Source organism: Mesoplodon bidens, assembly GCF_964165515.1.
Source record: "Mesoplodon bidens genome assembly, chromosome: 1".
In the NCBI taxonomy this organism is placed as follows: Eukaryota; Metazoa; Chordata; class Mammalia; order Artiodactyla; family Ziphiidae; genus Mesoplodon; species Mesoplodon bidens.
In genome coordinates this window covers 199015533-199041513 of record NC_138176.1, presented here as the reverse complement: position 1 = coordinate 199041513, position 25981 = coordinate 199015533, and the positions used below count along the sequence as shown (strand labels likewise).

The following is a 25981-nucleotide window of genomic DNA, read 5'->3' as shown; positions in this document are numbered from 1 at the left end:
ATAGCTGTTAAAGGAAAAATAAAGCGACCGTGGATTGGACAGGAGTTGGAAGTTTGACCTTGAAGCAGGGAATCGGATCCAGCAGAGAGTCTCGGCTCTGGAGGATGAGGGTTAGGGGAGGAAAATATGGGTCATTTAAAGCCAGACACCCGTGGAACTGCCCATCAGGGAAACCCCATGTCTGCGTTGCTGGCTGGGTGGTGAGAGTGGATTTTTTGGTTAGGTGAACATCAGGCCGGCTCCAGGGGACGGCTGTGAACCTGGCCCACTGCAGACAGTGACGCTCAGCTGCCTCTGCTGTATAGGCAGGTGCCTGCGTCAGCTATGCAGCCAGGGAGGGATGTCCCAGAACTTCCTGTGCCATTCATGCTGTATCACGCTATTTCTGAAGCACACAGGAGGACATGGGGTTTCAGGAAAGTCCAGTGACTCAACTGAAAGGCCACAGAGGAGCTAGATTCTCTGGGGAGCTCCTCTCCCCACACTTGGCTTGTAAAGCGTGTTCACTTTCTACGATGCCGTCTAAAACGAAGTGCTTAGACTCAGCTGTCAAGTAATTGCTCTTTTAAAAAACGTATTGTGGTCTGCAGAGTGACAAGGAATAACTATAGATATACGTCTGCTCTCACTTTTGCAATAGTATGAGGTTATGACAAAATTTTAGCAACAACCGAAAATTACATGGAGGATCAATATTTTTCCAAATCTGCTGGTGTCTGCAGGATGCATACAGGTGACCCAACGAGGAAAGGGATCCATGTTTAGATAAGTTTGGGAAATGCTGGATTACATAATTGCAAACAGGTTAATTTACCGCAGGATTTCTCAGAACTTTTTTTTTTTTTAATAGATTTATTTATTTATTTTTGGCTGTGTTAGGTCTTCACTGCCACGCGTGGGCTTTCTCTAGTTGTGGCTGAGCGGAGGCTACTCTTCGTTGTGGTGCATGGGCTTCTCATTGTGGTGGCTTCTCTTTGTTTTGGAGCATGGGCTCGAGGCGCGCAGGCTTCAGTAGTTGTGGCACGCGGACTCAGTAGTTGTGGTGCACGGGCTCTAGAGCACAGGCTCAGTAGTTGTGGTGCATGGGCTCAGTAGTTGTGGCTCTCAGGCTCTAGAGTGCAGGCTCAGTAGTTGTGACTCATGGGCTCTAGAGCGCAGGTTCGGTAGCTGTGGTGCACAGGCTTAGTTGCTCTGCAGCATGTGGGATCTTCCTGGACCAGGGCTTGAACCCATGTCCCCTGCAATGGCAGGCGGATTCTTAACCACTGAACCACCAGGGAAGCCCGGATTTCTCAGAACTTTTAACACGCTTTCATATGCTGGGACTCTCTGAACGGCAAACGGATAGTGTTCTCAAGTGTATTTGACAATAGAGAACCCCCAGTTCATGCCCAGGCTTTGTCATGGTCACTCATGGGAGCAGCATTAGGGGAACATTTGGGAAAACACCAGCCTCAAAATACCCTGAAATTCCAGCAAGACTAATACAGTTGTAATTTCATCCTGTTTGGAGGAGATTGCAACATTCTCCTTATGGCAGCAGTTTTGTAGGTGAGCCCTCAACACCTGTCAAATTGGGAGAGAAAACAGTTTTTCATGCTTGGGCCATCCTATACCTTACCTGAGTGAGAACCTGGGGCCACGATGTGTCCATCATGGGAAACGGGGCACAGTGAACACGCATGTGTCATGGGAGCTGTGGTGACTGGGAAGCTGGGGCAACATCTGCCCAAAACCTGTCTGGGGAGCGATTTCTCACATTTTCAGCTCCCTTGGAAAGCTTGGATGTTTCCAGGCACAGACTTGTAACCACACTGACCACTTCATCGGAGCATGTGGTCAACCCCCCGCCCACCTGTGCTCCCTGCAAACCCTGAACTCCATGACCTAAGACAAAATGAGAGGGGCCATGGGGTCAGGAGGGGCCAGGTGACACCGTGACCACAGCACAGCCTCTGCTTCCAAGGTCTGGGGTTCACCTTGGGTAAGAGGAGTGACGTTTCTTCTTTGTGTTCCCCAACCAACCTGCCCGGACAATCCTGCAGCCACTTTGGTTCCGGGACTTCTGAAACTCTTCCTGGGCCAGCAGCTCATTGTCTGTTCTAATCAGGACCATTCTGGCTTCTCTTTACATGTTCACATCATCAACTCTCAACACCAAGTGTATGTAAGCCATCTTTTCCCAGACCTCCTGTTATTTTTGCTTCACCCACTTCCACAATTCATTGATTCCTTTGTTCACTGTCTTACATTTAAAATACCAATGTTTATTAAATGCCCCTGCCTTTGGGCATCATCCGTTATGAGCTGTCCTCCTCATCTGGCAATTTTCTCCATCTTCCCATGGCTTCTAATACACTTGGGGAATTTTCTAATCCTCATTTCGGGATTTTATCTCTCTAGATAAAACATCTCGATGTCTAAAGACCAACATCCTGCAAATGTGGTAGTAGTGAGGAGTTGTAGTGTAAAGACTGTGTCTGCTATTCAACAGCCAAGACATGGAAACAACCTAAATGTCCATTGACAGATGAATGCATAAAGAAGATGTGGTACATATGTACAGTGGAATAGTACTCAGCTATAAAAAAAGAACAAAACAATGCCATTTGCAGCAACATGGATGAACTTAGAGATTATCATACGAAGTGAAGTAAGTCAGACAGAGAAAGACAGATACCATATGATATCACTTATATGTGGAATCTAAAATATGATACAAATGAACTTATTTATGAAACAAAAACAGACTCACAGACATAGAGAACAGACTTGTGGTTGCCAAGGGGGAGGAGGTTGGGGGGGATGGACTGGGAATATGGGGTTGGTAGATGCAAACTAGTATATAGAGAATGGATAAACAACCAAGTCCTACTATAGCAGACTATAGCTATAGTAGAGCACAGGGAACTATATTCAATATCCTGTGATCAGCCATCATGGAAAAGAATTTGAAAGAGAATATATGTGTGTGTGTGTGTGTGTGTGTGTGTGTAACTGAATCATTTTGCTGTACTGTAGAAATTAACACAACATTGTAAATCAACTATACTTCAATAAAATAAAATTTTAAAAAAGAACATGTCTGGGGCTTCCCTGGTGGCGCAGTGGTTGGGAGTCCGCCTGCCGATGCAGGGGACATGGGTTCGTGCCCCGGTCCGGGAGGATCCCGCATGCCGCGGAGCGGCTGGGCCCGTGAGTCATGGCTGCTGAGCCTGGGTGTCCGGAGCCTGTGCTCTGCAACGGGAGAGGCCGCAGCAGTGAGAGGCCCGCGTACCACCAAAAAAAAAAAGAACGTGTCTGTATTAAGTTGGTTATAAAGAAAACCACGAGACAGCCTGTCGGCTCATTAGCTGTGACTCTGGACAGGTAACCAATCCTTCTGGGCCTAATTTTCCTCACCTATAAACTGGGGGAAATAATACGCCCAACTGCATTTGGTTAATACAAGGAGTAATTGAATTAACATATCTAAAAGGCTTATGTGAGCACCTAGAATATAGTCAGTGACATACAAGCATTAGCTATTATTATTTCCACCATTTAGAATAAAGCGTCTTAGAATAAAGTGTGGAGATTTTTTTTAAGTGTTTTTTTCTTTCTGTTTTAAGGCCCAGATTATGTAAAGGATCATCTCCCTAAAATTGCTCAGCATACTTCCTATATAGGAGAGAAGCGTCCTGCATTAGAAAAAACGGGAGATCTCAGATATTTACGGAGGTCTGCCTCAAAGAGAAGCTTGCCGGCCAAATATAAATCTGAGTATGTTGGTGAAATTGGTTGGGGAATACCAGTGTATGATTTTATCAACAAAACAAGGCTTCAGACTGGCTTTCACGTTAAGGTATTTTTCTTAAATTTATGCTCCTCCTTGCACATTGTTTTCTGGTTTGAATGCTTTCTGAGTTTGCTTCCATAGGAAATGTCATGCTCTTGACCTGTCCTTGAGAAGCAATGGCATTGGAGTTTTTGCAGAAAAATGAGTGTGTGAATAAATGTACTTGCTGCTATCACTCCCTTCGTCCTTTAGTACCAGCAAGGAGAGGTGTGAAGGGAGTGAAGCCGAGGGCAGTCCAAGAGCATTTGCACTGGGCTTTGGAATGCATCCAGATTCCCATCGACGCTGTGACATTCACACACGCTCCCCCATCCTTGCAAGGCTTGGTGAGTGGGTGGTGTTAAAGCAGCAGCCTGTGCTGGACTTCATCCACCAACCTAGAAACCAGCCCCAGAGCTTTAAAACCCACTGTGTGGATCATGCCTTTAAATCAGAGCATCCAGGGCACGTAGTCGGAGGGCTCTTAGAAAACTTGTCTATCTCCGTTTGGTGATGTGGATGTGGGCGTGACCCCACACGTTCTCCTCTGAAACAGGAGAGAGCGCGGGTGATTTTAGAAGCAAAATCTGAGAATTCAGACTTTTTTCCCAGGTGAGGCTTTGCCTGAAAATATGTATCAACGATGCAGTAACTGGATTTCTTAAGGCAATATAGTACAGCCTCATATAGTAAAGGTTAACGAAGGAAAAAGCCTTTTTCTGGCCAACCCTCGGCAAGTACAGGAGAGCAGCTGGGAGCTCAGTCTTTGAGGTCAAGAAGGGTTCCACTCCTGCCTCTGAGTCAGGTCCAACTCTGCGACCCTGGGCTTGAGCTCACCTCCCTGGGTCTCCATGCCTCCTCTGCCCCGTGGCAGCGTTAGAGTGCCCACTTCCTAAGACCACCTGAATTCCTATCCCACTCCTGCCACCTGCTAGCTGTGAGTGGCCTTGGCCAGTTTCTTGACCTCTGTGCCTCTTCATCATGAATCTGAGCATTTGCTTTATCAGGCTGTCATAAAGAAACATTTGTAAAGTGCTGGGCACCATGCCTGGAACACATCAAGGCTCTATGTCTTTTATGTTTCTTAACTTCCCAGCATAAGGTTTTCCTAGTTACATACAAAACCCAAAAAGCGAAAACCCTTTTAGGTTAAGTTAAGAATAAAAGAGAACTTCCCTAATCTGACAATCTACAAAAAACAACAACAACAAAAAAACCTATAACAATAGCAATACTGAATGATAAAACATTGAAAGCATTTCTCTTTAAGATCAGGAACAAGGCACAGATTCCCCAAATCATGATTTTTTCATTCAGCTTTGTACTGGCTGTCTTAACCATGCCAGTAAGGGGGGAAAAAAGTATAAAGTGTGTAAGGATTGAAGTGGAAGAAGCAAAGCTATCATTATTTGCTAATAATATGCTTGTCCACGTAGAATACCTCAAAGTATAAGAGAATTTGGTAGTCAACAGGATACAAAATCCAGGTACGAAAATCAATTTTATTTTTATATATGAGAAACAGACAGAAAATGCAATAAAACAGGATACTACTTACAGTGTCATCAACAGATACAAAGTATGTATAAGGAATAGATCTTAAAAAAGGATATTCTAGCCCAACATTGTAAATCAACTATACTTCAATCAAAAAAATAAAGATGTTCAACACATGGAGAAAAATGATAAAACTATTGAAACAAGATCTAAATAAATGGAAAGATACATCATGTTTATGAATTGGAAGATTCAATATCATAAAGATGTCAAATCTATCAGATTGATAAAAATAATTCCCATGCAATTACAATAAAAATCACATTTTTTTTTCTGAATAAAAAGACTATGTCTTAGCATGATTCTTGTTATGTCGTGACTTCTAAATAGAGGTCATGAGGAACGTGCTCTGCATTGGTACCCGGCACGCAGTTGACACCCCGATGTCAATGACTGGGACTGTGGTTTTGTACTTAATGTCACTCAGAGCCAGTGACACAGAATGAGGTCTCGGGTTCCTAAACTGGGTCTTACTCAGGCAATAAAGATGAAGATCAGAAACTTGATTCGATATCAAAAGTGGCCACCAGTGAGAAGAGGACAAACACAAAGCAGGGCAGCCAGTTTGAACAGAGTCCAGAACATCTGTTGCCTTGTTGCTTCTCTCCAGTGATGCCGGGCTTTTGTGCACGGCCCTTGATCTGTTGCCCATCTTGAGTGTGTGCAGCTGTGAATGCAAGATTCACGTCAGCCTTGACTTAGCCTTCCAGGAAGGGATTTATTTGGTTTCTTTTGATGGAATTTCACAGACGGCTCTAAATCCCCGCTTTGCGTGATAGCGTGGTCCTCTGAACCCTGGTGGGACTGAGTGTGAGCCATACAGAGACCTCCACCCCGCCACCCAACCCTGTGGCTCACATAGAAGCTGGTCTTGTTTGGCATAGGCTGTGAGGACTTGTCATCCGTGCATTTTCTTGGCCCCAGCATTTGGACAGTAATTGTTTTCAAAGATGTACTTATCTCAGTTAACGATCTTAAACAAGTCTTAAAGGATTCCTTGGACTTAGAACTTTATCATGAGAACAAAAATATGCACTGGGGCTTCCCTGGTGGTGCAGTGGTTGGGAGTCCGCCTGCCGATGCAGGGGACACAGATTCGTGCCCCGGTCCGGGAGGATCCCACATGCCGCGGAGCGGCTGGGCCCGTGAGCCATGACCGCTGACCCTGTGTGTCCGGAGCCTGTGCTCTACAATGGGAGAGGCCACAACAGTGAAGGGCCCGCGTAATGCAAAAAAAAAAAGATGCACTGAGAATGACTGTACATACAGGTCAAGAACCACATATGATTTACCCACCAGCTAAGGCCTAGGATTTGTCACCAAGACTGCTAACCTCCCCCAACCCTGCACCCAGGGCCTGCTTCCATCCCCTGCCCCCCAACGTCAGCTTCTGAGTCAAGCCCCATACTTGGATACCTTATCAACGCAGAGCTCCAGGCAGGCCCTTCCGATCAATGAGACTTGGCTGGAAGTGACGTTTGAGCTGATAGATACACAGACACTCCATGCCTAGAAACAAGCCCCTAATCACAAATAACATGTGAGCATCTGTGCCATGAATTCACACCTCCTCGACAGGGAGCTGGTCCATTCCTTAGTGCGATGTAACCCAGGGCAACATCTCCATCCGCGTCCTTTTCTCTCTCTGGCTCCTTGCCTTGGTAGCCCTCGATCACATCCCCGTGACGTCTTTGTCTGTAAGAGTCCCACCAAGGTGGCACCTTGTTTCTGTCTAACCTCAGAGATTCCTCGGTGGCTCCCACCGAGATAACTCAGAACTTTGATTTTAAGCACAAACCTTCACCTAGTGGACTTTTATAGCCAGAACAGCTGCTCTTCCTAATTTCCTGCTCTAGGTTCCAGTAAGACCAGCAGCTAAGGAAGCTCGGGCACCTGCAGTAGACTCGGTAACATGCCTGGGGCAGCTGCTTCCTGCCCGGGAATGGTCTCTCCTCTCTGGGGCACTGGGAAGGGGTCTATAGATCATCTGGATTTGGGTAGGAAGATAGTGACTTGCAGGCTGAGTGACACCTGAAAAAGTTCCCACATTGCAGTGGTCAGTGAAAATGACAACATTGGGTCTCTCTTCTGGGTCTTTCTGTGTTTGGCTATTTCCTGCTCGGATGTGGGGCTGCAGTGCAATGATGATACACGTGTAATAAACCAATAAAGATCACTGCTTTTGTTACTGTCTCAGATTTAAGAGCAGTACATTCTTCTTCTTTTTAATGGATTTGGTCTCTGCCAAACTGTGTGTTGTTTCTGCAACAGTATATGGAGACCAGTGAAACAATTCCTTTGGTTTCAAACTGAGGAGCGTGTCTAACTGGTTCATAGGTGGGTTCGTAGTGGTTTGTAGCTAAGTGGTTCGTGTCTCCCTCCCCTGGCCTTGCTTTAACCCAGGTCTCCCGATGCCTGTTTTCTGCTCCTACATCCGACCTCAGGGCCAGATGATTTGACACTTGGTTTTCCCACAGAAACAGTGCGATACTGGACTTGAGGACTGACTCTTCATAGGTGTGGTCCCAAAGACAATATTAAATCAGTGAATCGTAACAGCTATTACAACCAATATATCATACGGTATAATACCTTGAGCGATGTGTAGAAGATAAACGCTGTGTAGAAGAGAACCATGGGGATGCGCCAATAATATATTTATATGGGATACAGTGTCATATAATAAAAAGGAAATTTTTCGAGGCTTTGAAACTCCTGCCTCCTGTTTATCTGCCCCAAATTCCCGTGTTATGAACACAGAGGGCTTCTGTGAGTTTCATGGACATGGGAACAGACTTCTTGATGGATGTCGAATAAATCAGTCCAAGGTCGGTTGCTTTATGAGACACTTTTCTCACTGTGAATTTATTTAGAGAAAGTAAACATAAAAAGAGCTCTTGCTGTGGGAATGTAAATTGGTGCAGCCACTATGGGAAACAGTATGGAGTTTCCTCAAAAACTGAAAATACAGCTACCATATGATCCTGCAATCCCACTCCTGGGCATATATCCAGACAAAACCATAATTCAAAAAGATACATGCTATGTATAGCTGATTCACTTTGTTATACAGAAGAAACTAACACACCATTGTAAAGCAATTATACTCCAGTAAAGATGTTAAAAAAAAAAGATGCATGCAATGTTCACAGCAGCACTATTCACAATAGCCAAGACATGGAAACAGCCTAAGTGTCCATCAACAGAGGAATGGATAAAGATGTGGCACATATATACAATGAAATATTTCTCAGCTGTAAAAAGAATGAAATAATGCCATTTGCAGCAACATGGATGGACCTAGAGATTGTCATACTGAGTGAAGTATACCAGACAGAGAAAGACAAATATCATATGATATCACTTATGCGTGGAATCTAAAATATGGCAGAGAGACTTCCCTGGCAGTCCAGTGGTTGAGACTTGGTGCTTCCACTGCAGGGGGCACGGGTTCGATCCCTGGTGTGGGAAATAAGATCCCACATGCCGTGCAGTGCGGCCAAAAAGTAAAATAAAATAAAATATGACAGAAATGAGCTTATTTATGAAGCAGAAACAGACCCACAGATATAGAGAACAAACTTTTGGTTACCAAAGGGGAAAGGGGGTGAGGGAGGGATAAATTAGGAGCTTGGGATTAACATATACACTCTACTATGTATAAAACATAAACAACAGGGTCCTACTGTATAGCACAGGGACCTATATTCAATATCTTAATAATAAACCATAATGGAAAAGAATATGAAAAAATATACATAACTAAATCACTTGGCTGTACACCAGAAACCAACACAACAGTGTATATCAACTATACTCCAATAAAATAAATTTTTTAAAAAAGAGCTCCCGTTGACTATTTACTATGTGAGGAAGGCACTGTGATCATTTTCATCTTACAGAGGAGGAGTCGGAGATATTGACAGCCGAGGCCCCTTGCCTGAGGCTGTACAGCTGGTCAGTGATGGAGCTGGGATCTCAGCCCAGGCCGAGAGCTCAGGGACTTCATGGGAGCCCAGCGTGTGTGAGAGGAAGGGACAGAAAACGAAGTCGGAACACGGGGCTGGAGCCGCTGGGCGAGGCGCTCATCAGGGCGAGCACTTTTCCCTGAGGCAGTTTCCGCCCGGGTCAGTCCCGGTTGCCTTGTCTCCTAAGGGCCCGTCCTTTCTTCACGGGGCCTCAAGCCTCTCCCAGATCCCCACCACTGTGCATCGTTTGCACACAGATGCTTCATTCATGATAGTAAAATGAATCATCAGTAGTGGATATCACCCACATATTTGACATAATAAGAAAGAGCTTAGTAATAGTTATTTTCTTTTTTGTTTCTTTATTAAATCTTAAAATTTTTTTATTGGAGAATAGTTGATTTACAATCTTGTGTTAGTTTCAAGTGTACAGCAAAGTGATTCAGTTATATATACATATATATCTATTTTTTCCAGATCCTTTTCCCTTGTAGGTTATTACAAAATGTTGAGTGAAGGTCCCTGTGCTATACAGTAGGTCCTTGTTGTTTATCTATCTTATATATAGTAGTGTATATGTTAATCCCAAACTCCTAATTTATCCCTCCCCTCCCCTTTCCCCTTTGGTAACCATAAGTTTGTTTTCTATGTCTGTGAGTCTATTTCTGTTTTGTATATAAGTTCATTTGTAATTTTTTTTAAGATTTCACATATAAGTTATATCATATGATATTTGTATTTCTCTGTCTGATGTACTTCACTTAGTATCATAATCTCTAGGTCCATCCGTGTTGCTCCAAATGGCATTATTTCGTTCTTTTTATGGCTGAGTAATATTCCATTGTATAAATGTGCCACATCGTCTTTATCCATTCATCAATGGACATCTAGATTGTTTCCATGTCTTGGCTACTGTAAATAGTGCTGCAGTGAACATTGGGGTACATGTCTCTTTTCAAATTATGGTTTTCTCTGGATATATGCCCAGGAGTGGGATTGCAGGGTCATATGGTAGCTCTATTTTTAGTTTTATTATTTTCCAGTTTCTGTGTAATAAGCACTCTAGAGTGCTTCAAAACATATCATCGAATATTATCTTTGGCATTCTGGAAAAAAAAAGAGAAGACAGTGACGTTCCCCGCTCCCCAAACTGTACCTTATTTCCAGCCCCACCCTGTGCATTCTCCCAAACCCACCTTCACACGACAGCGTCCCGGAAAATTTTCAAAATCACCTAGAAAAGAGGAGTATTGTTGGTGTGCAGTTGATCAGTATGTAGACCACCAATCACACATTTTAGAATTTCTGGGTGTTTTTCCCCCCAAGCTTCTCATTAACCTTTGGGTTCATTTGGGCGAATCACAAACAGTCTCATTAAAATTCCTAAGATCTCCCACTCCTAATCTCCAGATGTTATTATCAATATAGAAGACTTTTGAAAGATAATAAAGCTTCCTTTTCCAACCAACTTATAAAAGCAAAATAGAAAATAGCTTTCCTAAAATTAGGAGCACCTTGGGATGGCTGCTGTTTCTTTCCCAGATGGGTGTGTGTTTATTTCTCACTTTATATTTCTTAGAGTTATTTGCATCCTAACAGTTTGTCATTTAATATAAAAATAATCACATGAGCACCTTTCATCCTTAAGTGCTGTGTAAAGTAATGGCTTTCCTGGTACCACGGGAAGCCTCTAGTAGGGGAGGGCCACATGCTGACTGCCTATGAAGGAGAAGAAACCTTGGCTACAGAAGCCAAATAACCCTCCTTTTTCTTGAAAATAATATATTAACATCATCAATGCCCTTCTATGCAGGTGTTATATTTTCTCCATTTTATAAAACCTGGCTTTATATAGGATTCCTCAAATAAATTGAAGGAATTTACTTGTATCCAAACTCCCAGGAAATAAGTTTTTAAGTTTGATGCTTCCTTTCTGGAACAGACCATGAAAACAACAAGCGAGGCACATATCACTGATATGCATTCTCTGTGCTGTGTTCAAAGCCATTCCGTGAAGAATAGCGGGTTTGGAAAGAGAAGCATCTCTACTGATAGCTGGGGACACTGCCACTCCACATGTCACCAGGCATCCCAGCACCAGCCAGATGTGGGCTTCCTCCTTGTGGCTGTGAGTTTATGGATGATTATTGGTGAATTGGAAAAAAAGACATCCTAATGTTCACATCTTTTGTTAGGATGTGGAAATGTGAAAAGAGAGGGAGAGGGAAGGAAGGAGGGAGGAAGAAAGAAAGGAACTCAATGTAATTTAGAGTCTAGTGAGTGATTTTATTCTTAATTAAGGGAGGCTAAAAATACATCATGGTGGTTACTAGCTTTTGTAAGTCTTGGCATGCATCTTGAGTATGCATCTCAATGTAAACATCACCTTTTTAAAAAATTACACTTCTTAAAGTTAGTATTAAGCATATGCCATAGGTTTTCAACGAATAGTATTTGATGATGATAGGGAGATAGAAAGCTAAGAAAAAGTTGTATAAATTAGAATGGGTTCTAGTAAACCTGACGTTGGCTCCACAGCCAGGGTACTTTAAATTTACTGTCAAGAATTTGGAAACTTGTGTGTGATCTAATATCCCAAGCACAGGTGGCTAAAATACCAGGACATATGTTTTCTAAATCTTGGCTTTTTAAGATCTTTGGAGGAAATTCTAATACCATTAAAAATTTAGGATTATACTTTTCCCTACTATTCATATACAACACTTCCAGGGTACCTCCACTGCTTTGACAAAAATGCATAGAATGCATAGCAATCTGGAGATATCTATTCTCTTCCCAGGACTGAACCTAGGATCCAAGAAATCTTAATTGAGCAAATTGAAAACAACCCATTCAACAGAGGGGCCCCTGGTACGTGGTCCCACTGTCTCTGGGCACAAAGAAAGTGGCATTGAAAATAAGTGCTTTGGAAGCCTTGTGGGCTCCTGCAGCTGGGGAGGAATTCGTAGGAAGTTTCTTTGTGCTGTGATCGTTGTTGAAGTTTTTGGTGAGACAGTTGGTCTCCACAGTGCCAGCCACATCCCAAACGGCTGTAAGCACCTTGAGGTCTGAGAGCTGTGTCTTATTTGGCTTTGTACTGACAGCATCCACAGCCCTCCGTGCAGTGCTTAGCACAGCGTACGTGATCGTCAAGAAATGATGGGAGACGGAGACTGAAATCCCATTCTTTTCTCATTCAGAGTCATTGTTAAGAGACCAAGTTGCAGAAGGGGGGGAGATGAGCTTTTAAGCATGTGTGAGATTGAGAATTATTTTCCTCCCAGCTTATTCAACAGTCATTTGAGAACTACTTAGCCTATATTTTTTATTACTGAAACTTAGTTATACTGTTATGTTCACAGTGCCTGAGCTACCACCCCCGGTGTAATTCTGTGTTATAGAGCTAATTGGACAGTTAACTTGGAACACTCTTCCTAACCTTTGAATTAACAACAGTGCCAACACATTAGGAAACTCCAAGGGTAACAACAGTCACCAGCCAGGCACTTGATTATATTTCAGAAACTGTGTACTGGGCACAAGCAGAGACTCGGGAAGCTCCCATATCGCTTTTCTGTAGGTTGAATAGTTGAATCCACTCGTATTTCACACCCTGGTAGGGACCTTCTGCTAACTCTGGATAAAGGGCTGGTAGCAGAATGATTGGTTACTCATCACATATCCTAACAATTCCCAACAGAATAAGCTCTAATCTTGCTTTAAAATAAAATTCTAGTGTATCTTGAATTATCACGTGAATAAGGAAAACATTAATCTCTCTGGGGAAGTGCAGAAAAAATAATAGAAATGTGCCTTCTCTCTGAGAGTAAATGAGGCAGCGAGGATTCATAGTGCTTTTCAGGGCAAATCTATGCCTTAATGAAAAACTGAATATGCAAAAGTAGCCAGTTGAAGAAATTTTCATTTTCCCTCTTTTCTTTCTTTGCATGCTAGTCTGCCTACTATTCTTTATAATGTCTCAGTTTTTGCACCTATAAAACGGGCATTGCATTAGTTTTCTATTGAGCATAACCTAATACCACATAACATCTTAAAACAACACCATTTATTTGCTCACAGTTCTATAGGTCAGAAGTCCCAAGAAGGCCTGGCTGGGTTCTCTGCTCAGCACTCACTAGGCTGGATGCAAGGTGTTGGCTGTGGCTGTGATCTCACCTGAGGCTTGGAGGCTCTTCCGAGTTCATGGGGTTGTTCCAGCTTTCAGTTCCTTGGGGCTGTAGGACTGAGGTCCCATTTCTCTGCTGGCTGTCAGCCAGGGACCAGTCTCAGCCTCGAGAATCTGCCCACATACCATAGCCGTGGTGCCCTCCATCTTTAAAGCCAGCAACAGATGCTCTCCCTCATGTCCAAATCCCTCTCACACTTCAAATCCCCTTTGCCTGGAAGAGCCCAGATCCTTTCAGGAGCTCACCTGATGAAGTTTGGGCCACTGAGGATAATCTCCCTTTCTTACAGTCAACTGATTTGGGATCTTAATTACATCTGCAAAATCCCTTCACAGCAGTACCTAGTATTTGGTTGAATATCTGGGAGAAGGTGTATATACCAAGGAGTGAGAATCTTGGGGGTCTTTAGAATTCTGTCTTCCACAGGGATAATAACAATAACTTAGAGTGTTGTTAAATGGATTAGGTGAGATGTGTAGAAAGCACTTAGCATAGTATCTAGTACAGACTCTAGTACAGTCTCAAGAAATGGGATCCAGTATTATTAATGTCTCTATATACTGTATTTTCTTGCCTACATGGATTTTTTTTTAGCTCACTTTATTGTTTTTTTTTGTTTTTTTTTTTTGGCTGCATTGGGTCTTCGTTGCTGCACACGGGCTTTCTCTCTAGTTGCAGTGAGTGGGGGGACTCTTCACTGCGGTGCGTAGGCTTCTCATTGGTGGCCTCTCTTGTTGCGGAGCACAGGCTCTAGGCATGTGGGCTTCAGTAGTTGCAGCATGCGGGCTCAGTAGTTGTGGCTCACAAGCTCTAGAGCCCAGGCTCAGCAGTTGTGGCGCATGGGCTTGTTTGCTCCTTGGAATGTGGGATCTTCCCGGACCAGGGATTGAACCCATGTCCCCTGCATTGGCAGGCAGATTCTTAACCACTGCACCACCACGGAAGTCCTGGATTTTAAAATTATATTATGATAAGCACATTAGAAACATAATGGAATATGTTTCTCATTATTTGGATACTCCACAGAAAACACATACCGGGGCCAGAGTCAAGGAACTCATGAAACTTACTGTTTAGTCTGTTTGCTGAAAGTTGATGTACTAATTCAAATTAAATAAACAGTGCAGTAAAAAAAAAAAAAAAAAAAAAAAAGGAGACCAGGATATAATTCATGTGGTACTCAACTCAAGCTCACGTATAATGTGGCATAAAATGAAATATGAGCCTCTGCATTGTTCAATTTTTGTTTTTTAGTGAGAAAAATGCATCACAGAATCCATGCCTTGAACACTGACATTTTTCAGAGAGAACTGTTTTGTTTCTACTCCTGCTCTGAATATAAAATGAACGCTTCAAATGCGCCATGTACACAAAGGCTTGAAGCCCCCCTTTCTCCCTTCTATAGTTCCAGTCTAGAATAGGCAGCATTATGCAATTTGGTGACCCAACGCCAGCAATGAGAATGCTTCTCACTGGCTGTGGGAAGAAAGACACCTAAGCAGTTAACAGTAATATTTTGCAAATGGAAGCAAGTGAAGAAAAAATTACATTAGCATAAGAAAAGGTAGCCTTAGGGGATTTTCCACTCCAATGTTTGGTACTGAGAGCTCTATGTTACAAAGGAGGAGGATGGCGAAGGGAAACTCTAGTGTCCACACATTCTTGAAACGCATTGCCATTGTACTTATTCTGCTGGCGAGAAAGACCTCTTTAGTTACAGAGATGGAAAACGGTCCTTTCTAGTAAGGAAAGTCAAAATTGGATATATTAGGAAAAACATCCTGAGCTAAGTACAGCAAGAAAGCAAGAGGATTCCTCAGTGATGGCAGTTCTAGACTAGAGATGATTTGGGATTAAAAATGAATTTTTTAAGCAATGATTTTCATTGTTAACTAGAATGGGCCCCAATGTCTGTGATTACTTTAACTCAAATTTAACAGCTCATTTCAGAAATTGTGTCTAATTCACAGTACCTGAATGTAATTACCAGACATATCCTTTTAAATTAATACCTAGACTTATTTAAAGGTTGCTTAATAGGGAATACCCAATTTAAAGTTACAATTATTTTCGCTAGTTGAAAACATGCAAAATAACTGTAAAGATTCTCACTGATTTCCTTAAGATAGAGAATATACTAATCAGTTGTTATCTGTTTCTGTGAAGATGTTGAATTTGTTTTTGAATCAGTCTTTGCTTTACTCTTATGAATAACTGATCAGTAAAAAAAAAAAAAGATTTTTTGATTCTGAATTTCATTAGATTTAATAGCAGAGTGAGCATGACTGTCCAAATAAATCATGATGAATTTCATTAATTAAGATAGAAAAGGGTCAACTTATTTTAGATAAATTTTTATGATATTATATGCTGATTAACTGTAGGAGAAATAGAGGGGTTGGGGGGCAAATGAATCTGTTGTATGTTTCTAAGAACAGTCTTTCCAAATTAAGACAATGAAATTTTGGTTATTAAAAATGGGAACAAAGATCAAAGAAGATTGTCCAAGTCCTGGGAAATTTGTCGAAAAGCTGATAATAAAATTATTTATAAGTCCATTGATAAGGTCAGTATTTAGGGAATCATGTGTCAGAAATCAATTGGGAAACAAGGATTTTACCATTACATACAGATTATCACTTTTCAAATTTTCTATGGAATAGTGGGTCAACCTGGCATTTAAATCTTGTTTATTTTGTCCCTTCCTTTCTTTGTTTATTTTATACATGGACATTAAAGTTCTAGAAGTGACCAATTTTCAGGTCTTCATCACTGAGAAGATGACCTAAGTAAATAGATCTGCTTTCCCAACACAAATAACTCTGAAGCACTTGATCAGGAAAGTCATTCTAAACCAAAGCTTGAGAAGAAAGGAAGAAAACAGGGAAGATAAAAAAGAGTACAAGATGATTCCTCTGATATTAACATTAGGATATGATTTTGCTACTTTTTTTTCTTTTTTCTTTTTGAAGTATAGTTGATTTACAATGTTGTCTTATTTTCTGGTGTACAGCAAAGTGATACAGTTAGACAGATAGAAGATAGGTAGATAGATAGATATTCTTTTTCAGATTCTTTTCCATTATAGCTTATTTCAAGATATTGAATATAGTTCCCTGTGCTATGCAGTAAATCCTTGTTACTTATCTATTTTATATGAACTGCTATTTATTTGTTAATCCCAAGCTCCTAATTTATCCCTCCCCGCCCTTTCCCCTTTGGTAACTGTAAAATTGTTATCTATGTCTGTGAGTCTATTTCTGTTTTGTATATAAGTTCATTTATATCTTTTTTTTTTCAGATTACACATGTAAGTGATATCATATATTTGTCTTTCTCTATCTGGCTTACTTCACTTAGTATGATAATCTCTAGGTCCATCCTTGTTGCTGCAAATGGCATTATTTCATTATGGTTGAGTACTATTCCTTTATATATATACAACACATCTTCTTTATCATCTGTCAGTGGTCACTTAGGGGGTTTCCATGTCTTGGCTATTGTGAATAGTGCTGCTATGGACACTGGGGTGCATTTATCTTTTCGAATTATGTTTTTCTCCAGATATATGCCCAGGAGTGGGATTGCTGGGTCATATGGTAACTCTATTTTCAGTTTTTTAAGGAACCTCCATACTGTTCTCCACAGTGGCTGTATCAATTTACATTCCCACCAACAGTGCAGGAGGGTTCCCTTTTCTCCACACCCTCTCCAACATTCGTTATTTGTAGACTTTTTAGTGATGGCCATTCTGACTGGTGTGAGGTGATACCTCATTGTAGTTTTGATTTGTATTTCTCTAATAATTCGTGATTTTGAACATCTTTTCATGTGCCTGTTGGCCATCTGTATGTCTTCTTTGGATAAATGTTTATTTAGGTCTTCTGCCCATTTTTCTATTGGGTTGTTTGTTTTTTTGATATTGAGCTATATGAGCTATTTGTATATTTTGGAAATTTATCCCTTGTCAGTTGCATCGTTTGATTTTGCTACTTTTTGATATGTTACGAATATAACATCCTGCATCAATGTAAAAATGCATTCCAAAACTGAAGTGAAGGGCTTCCCTGGTGGCGCAGTGGTTGAGAATCTGCCTGCCAATGCAGGGGACGTGGGTTTGAGCCCTGGTCTGGGAGGATCCCACATGCTGCGGAGCGACTAGGCCCGTGAGCCACAACTACTGAGCCTGCACATCTGGAGCCTGTGCTCCACAACAAGAGAGGCCACGATAGTGAGTGGCCCGTGCACCACAATGAAGAGTGGCCCCTGCTTGCCGCAACTAGAGAAGCCCTCGCACAGAAATGAAGACCCAACACAGCCAAAAATAAATAAATAAATAAATTAAAAATAAATAGACAAAACTGAAGTGAAGTACTTTTGATAATCCTTATCACTGTTTCCCAACCCTAGTATGGAAAATCGAGAAATGATTAAGGCCCCAAACCCTTTTCAGTATAAGTTTGACACCCCCATTTCCCATGTTTATGCATAAAATGTGTCCTCCATTGACAGTTCCTGGGGAAAAGAGGCCAGTCTATAGTCATCTATTCAGTTATGAGAGATAATTTCTATGCACATGAAAGGGCACGGGGATTATGTTTTCATGTGAGAACTAGTTCTAAGCAGCCAAATATTTTATCGATGTTCTGTGATGCTTTCTGAAAGGAACATTCAGAGCTAGACTGCACCACAGGCTGTCTATCGCCCAGCTCTTTCCTGTGCTATAGCCACCACATTTCCTAATTCTGTGAGGGCAAGGTGAAGTGAAAAGAGCTGAGCTGTTTGAATCTAAATGATAAATTGTGGTTTTGCATGCCTGCTGGTGTAGACACAGAATCATTAGGAGCTTAGAGATTGTGGATGACACTCTTCTTGGGACCCAGCACCTGTCCTTTGACAGAGAGGGAAGGGAAAGCACAGAGGCTCAGAGTTATTTTACCTCTTATGCCTTTTCCTCTCAGTTCAAAAATCAAAAGACCATCTTCTTTCAACTGAATTTAGCATTTCCTGTTTAATTGCTCAACCTGACCTCCTTTTTGACCAGGAACCCAGACTCTCAGACATGTTTGTGCCCAGTGACATTGGAATCAGGGGACTTGATTCATGTTTTTCCTTTTATAGTATGAAGAGTTCAGTCAAGCTGCTGTTGAGAAACTAAGCCACAGATACCAGAACCCATGGTAAGCACATACTAATACATTTTACATCAATTAATTAATGTGTTTCCTTCCTAAATTAGGAACAGGGTTAATATTTTAAAACTTTTTATGTTCTATAGGTTTCTTTGTATAATTATGAATTTTTATTCCTCATAAACAAAATGTTCACTATCTACTAGGTTTTCATTAAGGGGAGGAAAGAGGTGGGGCAAGCATGGTGAGGGCACAGTGGAGAAAAAGGAACCAGCCTGTTAAGGACAGCCACTGGACAGGTCTGGTAGCTTTAGCTACATAAATAATTCTTTTTGTGGAAGAACAAGAATATAAGTTTTTTGGTTAACAAAAACCCTTATGGGACTTCCCTGGTGGCACAGTGGTTAAGAATCCGCCTGCCAATGCAGGGGACACAGGTTCGAGCCCTGGTCTGGGAAGATCCCACACGCCATGGAGCAACTAAGCCCGTGTACCATAACTACTGAGCCCACGCACCACAACTACTGAAACCTGAGCACCTAGAGCCCGTGCTCCACAACAGGAGAGGCCACCGCAATGAGAAGCCCACGCACTGCAATGAAGAGTAGCCCCCACTCGCCACAACTAAAGAAAGCCCACGCGCAGCAACAAAGACCCAACGCAGCCACAAATAAATAAAATAATTTTAAAAGTAAATAAAAAAATTAAAGTAAAAATTTTAAAACCCTCATTTCATGCTGTTGGCCTAGAAACCATCATAACAGGTCATGCTGGTTAATAAACGTAGTCCTACTGAAGTCACACCATGGCTTGAATTGACACTCTCTTAAGGCAGCTGGTAACCTAAATTAAACATGCCTAGTGCAAGGTATGTTCAGTTACGGGAAAAGCAAAACCTAGGCGTGTCATCTAGATGGAACATATAATTCAGATTTCTAAGAGGGAAAGGGATCAATCAGCATTGCTCTTAAAAACTGCAGATTCAGTAATGTCTTTGTTCTCCTTAGACTTTTGCAGGTCAGGGTTTCTGGAGCTGACTTCACCTCCTTTTTAATCATTGAAGATTCCTGTTATTAGCGTGTACAAAATTAGTGGATTTTAGTCTGTTTCTGCTATATCACCACAACATAAGCTGCACCAAAAAGAGACAAGACCATAAACCCCATGTCAAATGTCTATTAGTTACTACAATACGATCCAGGACAACAAAAGATATCATTGCACAATTCCTACAACTTACAAAGCATATCCTATGTTTAAAGCCATGGAGAAATAGTTACAATTATTGCATGCAAAGCACATGTTCTCATTTAAATATTCCACTTCATTTGTTCAAATAACATTGCAAGCACCTATTTACAAATACCCTATCAAATATTTCTAAGCAAAAACAAAAAAATAATGAAAGGCCATTGAAAATCACAGTTACTTCAACAAGCATTGGTGATACAAGTGTGAACATCTGCTCGACTTATTTAAACATAAAAAACTTGTTGGAAAGAATCTGAGAAATATTGACACTTTGAGCATTTTCCTTAGATGAAAGAATGTTGGCTACATTCACTTGTAAGGAATATGACATGGATTGTACCAAGCCATGAGGATGCAAGATGTTTATGAGAAAGACCTTGTACCTAGGGAATTGTGGATTCAGTTGGGAAATTGTAGATAAATATATATATCAAGGGCTTCCCTGGCGGCGCAGTGGTTGAGAGTCTGCCTGCCGATGCAGGGGACACGGGTTCGTGCCCTGGTCCAGGAGGATCCCACATGCCGTGGAGTGGCTGGGCCCGTGAGCCATGGCCACTGAGCCTGCGGGTCCGGAGCCTGTGCTCCGCAACGGGAGAGGCCACAACAGTGAGAGGCCCTCGTACCGCAAAAAAAAAAAAAAAAAAAAAAAAAAAAAATTAAATATAAAGTTAAAAATTAGATTTGCCCGCAGCCTCTGGCTTGGGTCCTTTTTCTAACTAGTCAGGTGTCAGTAACCTGAATTCTGCCCTCTCTAGACTAAGCACAACTGCTGCTTAAAAGCCTTCCAGGCCCCACCTTCAGGCTGGGGAGAGGCTCTTGAAGAGAATGCTGACTCTGACAGGCCCAGGTGTGCCCACCTGCTTGCGTTCTCTCAAGCTGGACCGAGGGCCATCTCCATCCTGGGCAAGTTTCGTGCTTAGCCTCCCCGACCGTTTTCATGTTCTGTCCTCTCAGTCAACTGCATTCACTCTATAAATCTAGCACCTCCTGTATTCAAAGCACTGCTAGATCCTGCAGCCACAGTGCTGAACAGGACGAGCCCGGTATATGCCCTTCTTGGAATTTGTATTCTAGGGAAGGGGAGAGACATTGAACAACTATGTCATACTGTCTTTCATGCTTTTAAATAATTTTTTTAATGACAAATATAATGCATGCTTATGGCAACAAATAAAGCGATATAGTGGTATATTAAAGAAAAGTTAATATCCTGCCCTATTCCGTCCAGTTCGTGATAAAACATTTCATTACAAAGGGTGTTTATGGGATGGAAAGAGAATGTTTTACCAGGGACATCGACCTGGACTGAAGGTCAGAGACGTGTTCACCCAAGAAGTAATTATTAAGTTGGCTTGGAAAGGTGAGTATAAGATCATTCCTGGCCCAGGGAATGGCCTGAACAGGGTTCAGAGGATGGAAAGAATTTATCTAGTTAGGACCAGGGTGGCAATGGGAGGGGTGAAGGTCAATGGGCAAGATGAAGGTCAGATTTTGTAGAACCTTGTGGCCAGGTTAGAAGGTTTGAATTTAACCTAAGAACAAAGAGAATTCATTGGAAGGTTTAAAACAGAAAGCAACGTAATCCAGTTTTTTTTAAAAGATCCCTCTGGAATGTTGGAGTGCTGTGTGGAGAAAAAAATTGAGAATTGACAAGACAGTTGTAGGAAGCTCAGCCAGGAGACAGTTTCATTTTCAACAGGTCCCTCTTGAGTTTTCAGTGTGCTTTGTAAACAATCCAAAATAAATTGTGATGATGGAGTCTGTGAGAAGGGAAGGATTTGAGCTGAGCTTTCAAAGACATGCGGGCTTTAAATAAAGAGGAGATGATGTTTGCTGTGACGATGGGGAGCAAGACTGTACTCAGCAATGGGGTGCAGCAGATTTCAGCATTATCCTAATTTTACAGGTGAAGGAATTGAGCTTCGGAGGCTAAGGTACATGAACAAGGGCACAGAGCTGATATATCAGTCCAAGTTGACTGATGCTGTGGATCTGGGTTGGGATCTGGGCTTGGACCTTTTCCAAGGGCTCTCCAAGCGATTCTGATGATCAGCCAGGGCTGAGCACCACTCATGAGGACTGAGAGAGGAAGGGGAAGAGCCTGGGGGGCCGGGGCGCCCACACAGAGGACAAGGTGAGTGAAGGACCACAGAGCCTCAGAGGCAGGACCCTGAGGACAGTAGGAGGCTGTAAAAGCAAGCGAAGAATTCAAAGAGGAGAGTTCCATACGAGGAAATGGAAATCCCAGAAAACAATAACAGACACATATTTGGAAGTTATCAGCGGTCTCAGAAAAAGCACTGGAGGAAGAGGAGGATGAGTTGAGTCAATACAACCAACACTAAAGAATTTTTGTCCACTGACTTAATAGAGGCAAGAGTCCACCTTGTTTTCGAGACCAGAAGTCCAGTCGAGGACAATGACAGGATTTCCTCCATTCTGGGGCATACTTTTAAAATTTAACTTTCTTGAAATCAGGATGTGTTTTATAATAATTGTTTATAGATGTAGGGCCTCTTTTTCTCTTCCCATGTAAAGCTGTTATTAAATCAGTGGTGTGTTATCCTGTTTATTGCATCTTAAAGACCAGTAAAGATATACTTCAACAGACTTGAGATGAAGACCTTAATTAATAAACAGGCTCCTTGCTCTCAAGTAGCTGACAGACTCTCAAGACAGATAGATGTAAGCAGATTTCAATACAATATCCATTGATGGAGAATGATTGCAGTAACTGGGTGTGGGTTGACTATTTTTTTTCTTCTGAATTAAAGGAAACGTTCTCTTGCTTTAAATACAGAAGTTTCTCTAGACATGTGACCTGATGATTAACTCATTTTTATGTGGTCTCTTCTGTTTGCAGTTGGGTGTTTTCCAATATATACAAACAGTATGTTTAATTTCAATAAGAAGAATAAAAAGCACAGATAGGAAATGGGAGAACAGTTTACAGTCAAATTAAAAGAGTCAGATTATAAGCGAACACACTGCAAATAGTGAATGGGCAGGGCTTTTTGTTTTGTTTAAGGAGTAAGTGAAATCTGTAGAAGCTACACATTATCGAAAATTGTGGGGCATGGAAATATCTTGCTTTCTTTTTCTCTTCCTTACATTTAACACAGAGCTTGGCATACATGGGTACTCAATACATATTTGCTGAATCAGTGTGAAAGACAAATCCCAGTTCTTCTTGTACTCCGAATGGCACAAGTTGTTATAGCTCAGGCCAGAAAAGCTGGAGAACTTCAAGTCGTTAGGACTTACTGAGAGAGATGAAATTTAAGCTGGATTTAGAAGGAGCATTTTAGGAAAATCTATGGCTGCCTACCTGGGTAAACTTGTTATCCATGCAAATGAAAGTCTTGCTGAGATTATAAGATCAACAATCATATTCACAGGCAAACCTCCTTCCAGAAAGGAGCTGCTGATATGACTCTGCCCTCATGTCACTACAAAGTTGCCTCTTTGCCACTCATTTGCCGATGTATAGATTTGTCTTAGGACTAATGTCTTAAGGACTGGTTCAGGTTCCCATGGACAGCCATTGTCAGTAGTCGGTGGGGGTCAGGGTGTGGGTGTCAAGGAGGCTGCAGATTCTAAGGTGAGAGTGATCAGACTAGGTGTCAGCCATGCAGAGAAGAGCACTATGAGTTTTAAAAATCAGAATGAACTACAACCTCCCCTGACTTTTCATTTACTTGAGGTTCACAGCTCTTTTCAGAGTGTTGGCTCTCCTAGTCTGCTTTCTTGTTTTCTGCCTTTTCATCATCAAGTGGTTTGTTAGCCAGTTCCTATCCTCAGGAGGTGCACAGCACGGCATACTCTAAAGAGTGTGAACTGAGAATCAAGACAGCTGGTTTCACTAGGAATTTATCCTCCAGGAAAATAATGAAGGAGGTAAAGAAACGTTTAGCTAGAAAGGAGTCCAACACTGTTTGCAGTAATGCAAATTCAGAAATAACCTAATATCCCCCAAATAAGGGATTGTAAGCAGTGATGAAGTGGGATCTATAGTGGTTAAGAGATGTGGTACATATATACAATAGAATATAACTCAGCCATAAAAAAAGAATGAAATAATGCCATTTGCAGCAACATGGGTGAACCTAGAGATTATCATACTAAGTGAAATAAGCCAGACAAAGACAAATATTATATGATATCACTTATATGTGGAATATTAAAAAAATGATACAAATGAACTTATATACAAAACAGAAATAGACTCACAAACATAGAAAACAAACTTATGGTTACCAAAGGGGGAAGTGGGGGAGGGATATATTAGTAGGTTAGGATTAACAGATACACACTACTATATATAAAATAGAAAACCAGCAAGAACTGACTCTACAGCACAGGGAACTATACTCAATATTTTGTAATAACCTATAAGGGAAAAGAATCTGGAAAAGGATATAAATACATATGTATACATACTATATGTATAAAACTGTGCTGTACACCTGAAACTAACATGATATTATAAATCAACTATACCTCAATAATAAATAAATAAATGCAAATATTAAACAAACAGATATAGTTGATAAAGAAAAGAAAAAAAAGTGCAAGGCTCTGAAGCAGACTTCCCACATTCAAGTCCCTGCTTTACCACCTGGTAGCTGTGACACCTTGGATGAGTCACTTAAACTATTTATGCCTCAGGTTCCCAATCTGTAAAATGATTAGAATCTACTCCACTGGTTGTTGTACAGATGTGTTGTTACACGCACAGCACTTAGAACAGCACTTGGTACAAACTAAGTGCTCAGTAAATAGTGTGACCATATATTTTATCACCCAAAATAGGACACTTCTGAGAGTGAAACAGGAAGCTAATGGAACTGATCACTTGGACAAGAGCCTAACCTGAAGGTATCTTGAGCAAATCAGGCCACTCTGTTAATAAACATTATCAATTAGTTAAATGAAGTACATTGAAATAATGTAACAAAGTGCATTTATTACAATTCCTGTTGTTAGGAAAAAATCAGTATAGAGATTCAGTATAGGAGAGAAATTTCATGCTATATAGTTGAGTTAATCTCACAAAAGTAGAACAAAAAGTCCAAGAGACAGAAAAGAAGTGAAAAATAGTAAAGTAAGAAATCAATTAAAATTAAATTAGTCTAATATCTGACTAATAAGAGACCCCCAAAAAGATCAGAGAAAACAGAAGAAAGAAAATCAGTAAGAAAATTTCTCAGAAGGGAATAACATGAATTTCCAGTTGGAAGTCTCCACAGAAGCAAAATGACAACAACAACAAAACAACTGTGTCAAGGCATGTCACTGTGAAATTTCACTGCTGGGATGAAGACTACTGTGAAGCCCTCCAGAGGAAAACTAGGACATATATAAAGGATCCAGAATCAATAAGGCATCACACTTCTTGACAGCAATACTGGGCTCTGGAAGACACTTGTCAATGACCTCCCTGTCTGCCAGAAAGTGACTTTCAACCTGGAATTCTATACCCAGCCCAACTATCAAGTGGGAGGGTTGAAAAGAGACATTTTCATGTATGTATGTACTCAAAAAAATGCATTTTTTCCTAAGAAGCAACTGGAGAATATTATCTAGCAAGACAATAGGGGGAAATTCAGGAAAGAGAAAGGAATATGATCCAAGAAGCAAGAGACCTAACAAAGGTGACAGGCAAAGGGGATTCCCAAAATGGTAATGGAGAGGACCAGGAATGTGACTGTACAGGGGCCCAGAGGAGAACAGGGCAAGTGGGATCTCTCCAGGAGGCATTTACTGTGTACAGATATTGGGTGAAGTTCCAGAAGAAGCAAATGAGCTAAAAGTGGGTACTTTTGGAGAAGAGAGTGTTGGGACAGGGAGCAGGGAGAGACAGGGAGTATTTTTAATTATAAGCATTTTAGTACTATTTATTTATTTATTATTTATATACTTTGTTGAAGTATAGTTGCTGTACAATATTATATAAGTTACAGGTGTACTTATATAGAGTACTCTTCACAATATTCACTTTAGTACTATTTATATGTATTATGTACATGTACCTAAATGATTGCATTAAAATGGAAAAAAATTAGCACT

At 41.3% G+C, this 25981-nt stretch overlaps 1 protein-coding gene across 1 annotated transcript in view; it reads left to right on the top strand.

Annotated features, from left to right (window-relative positions):
• The window catches only part of SPMIP2 (sperm microtubule inner protein 2), a 105125-nt gene that overhangs the window by 50052 nt on the left and 29092 nt on the right, over positions 1-25981 (top strand). Inside the window, exons 2-3 of the mRNA XM_081242237.1 lie at positions 3612-3844; positions 18651-18709. Coding sequence (XP_081098363.1) covers positions 3612-3844; positions 18651-18709 — 292 coding nt within the window. The remainder of the gene's footprint in view (positions 1-3611; positions 3845-18650; positions 18710-25981) is intronic.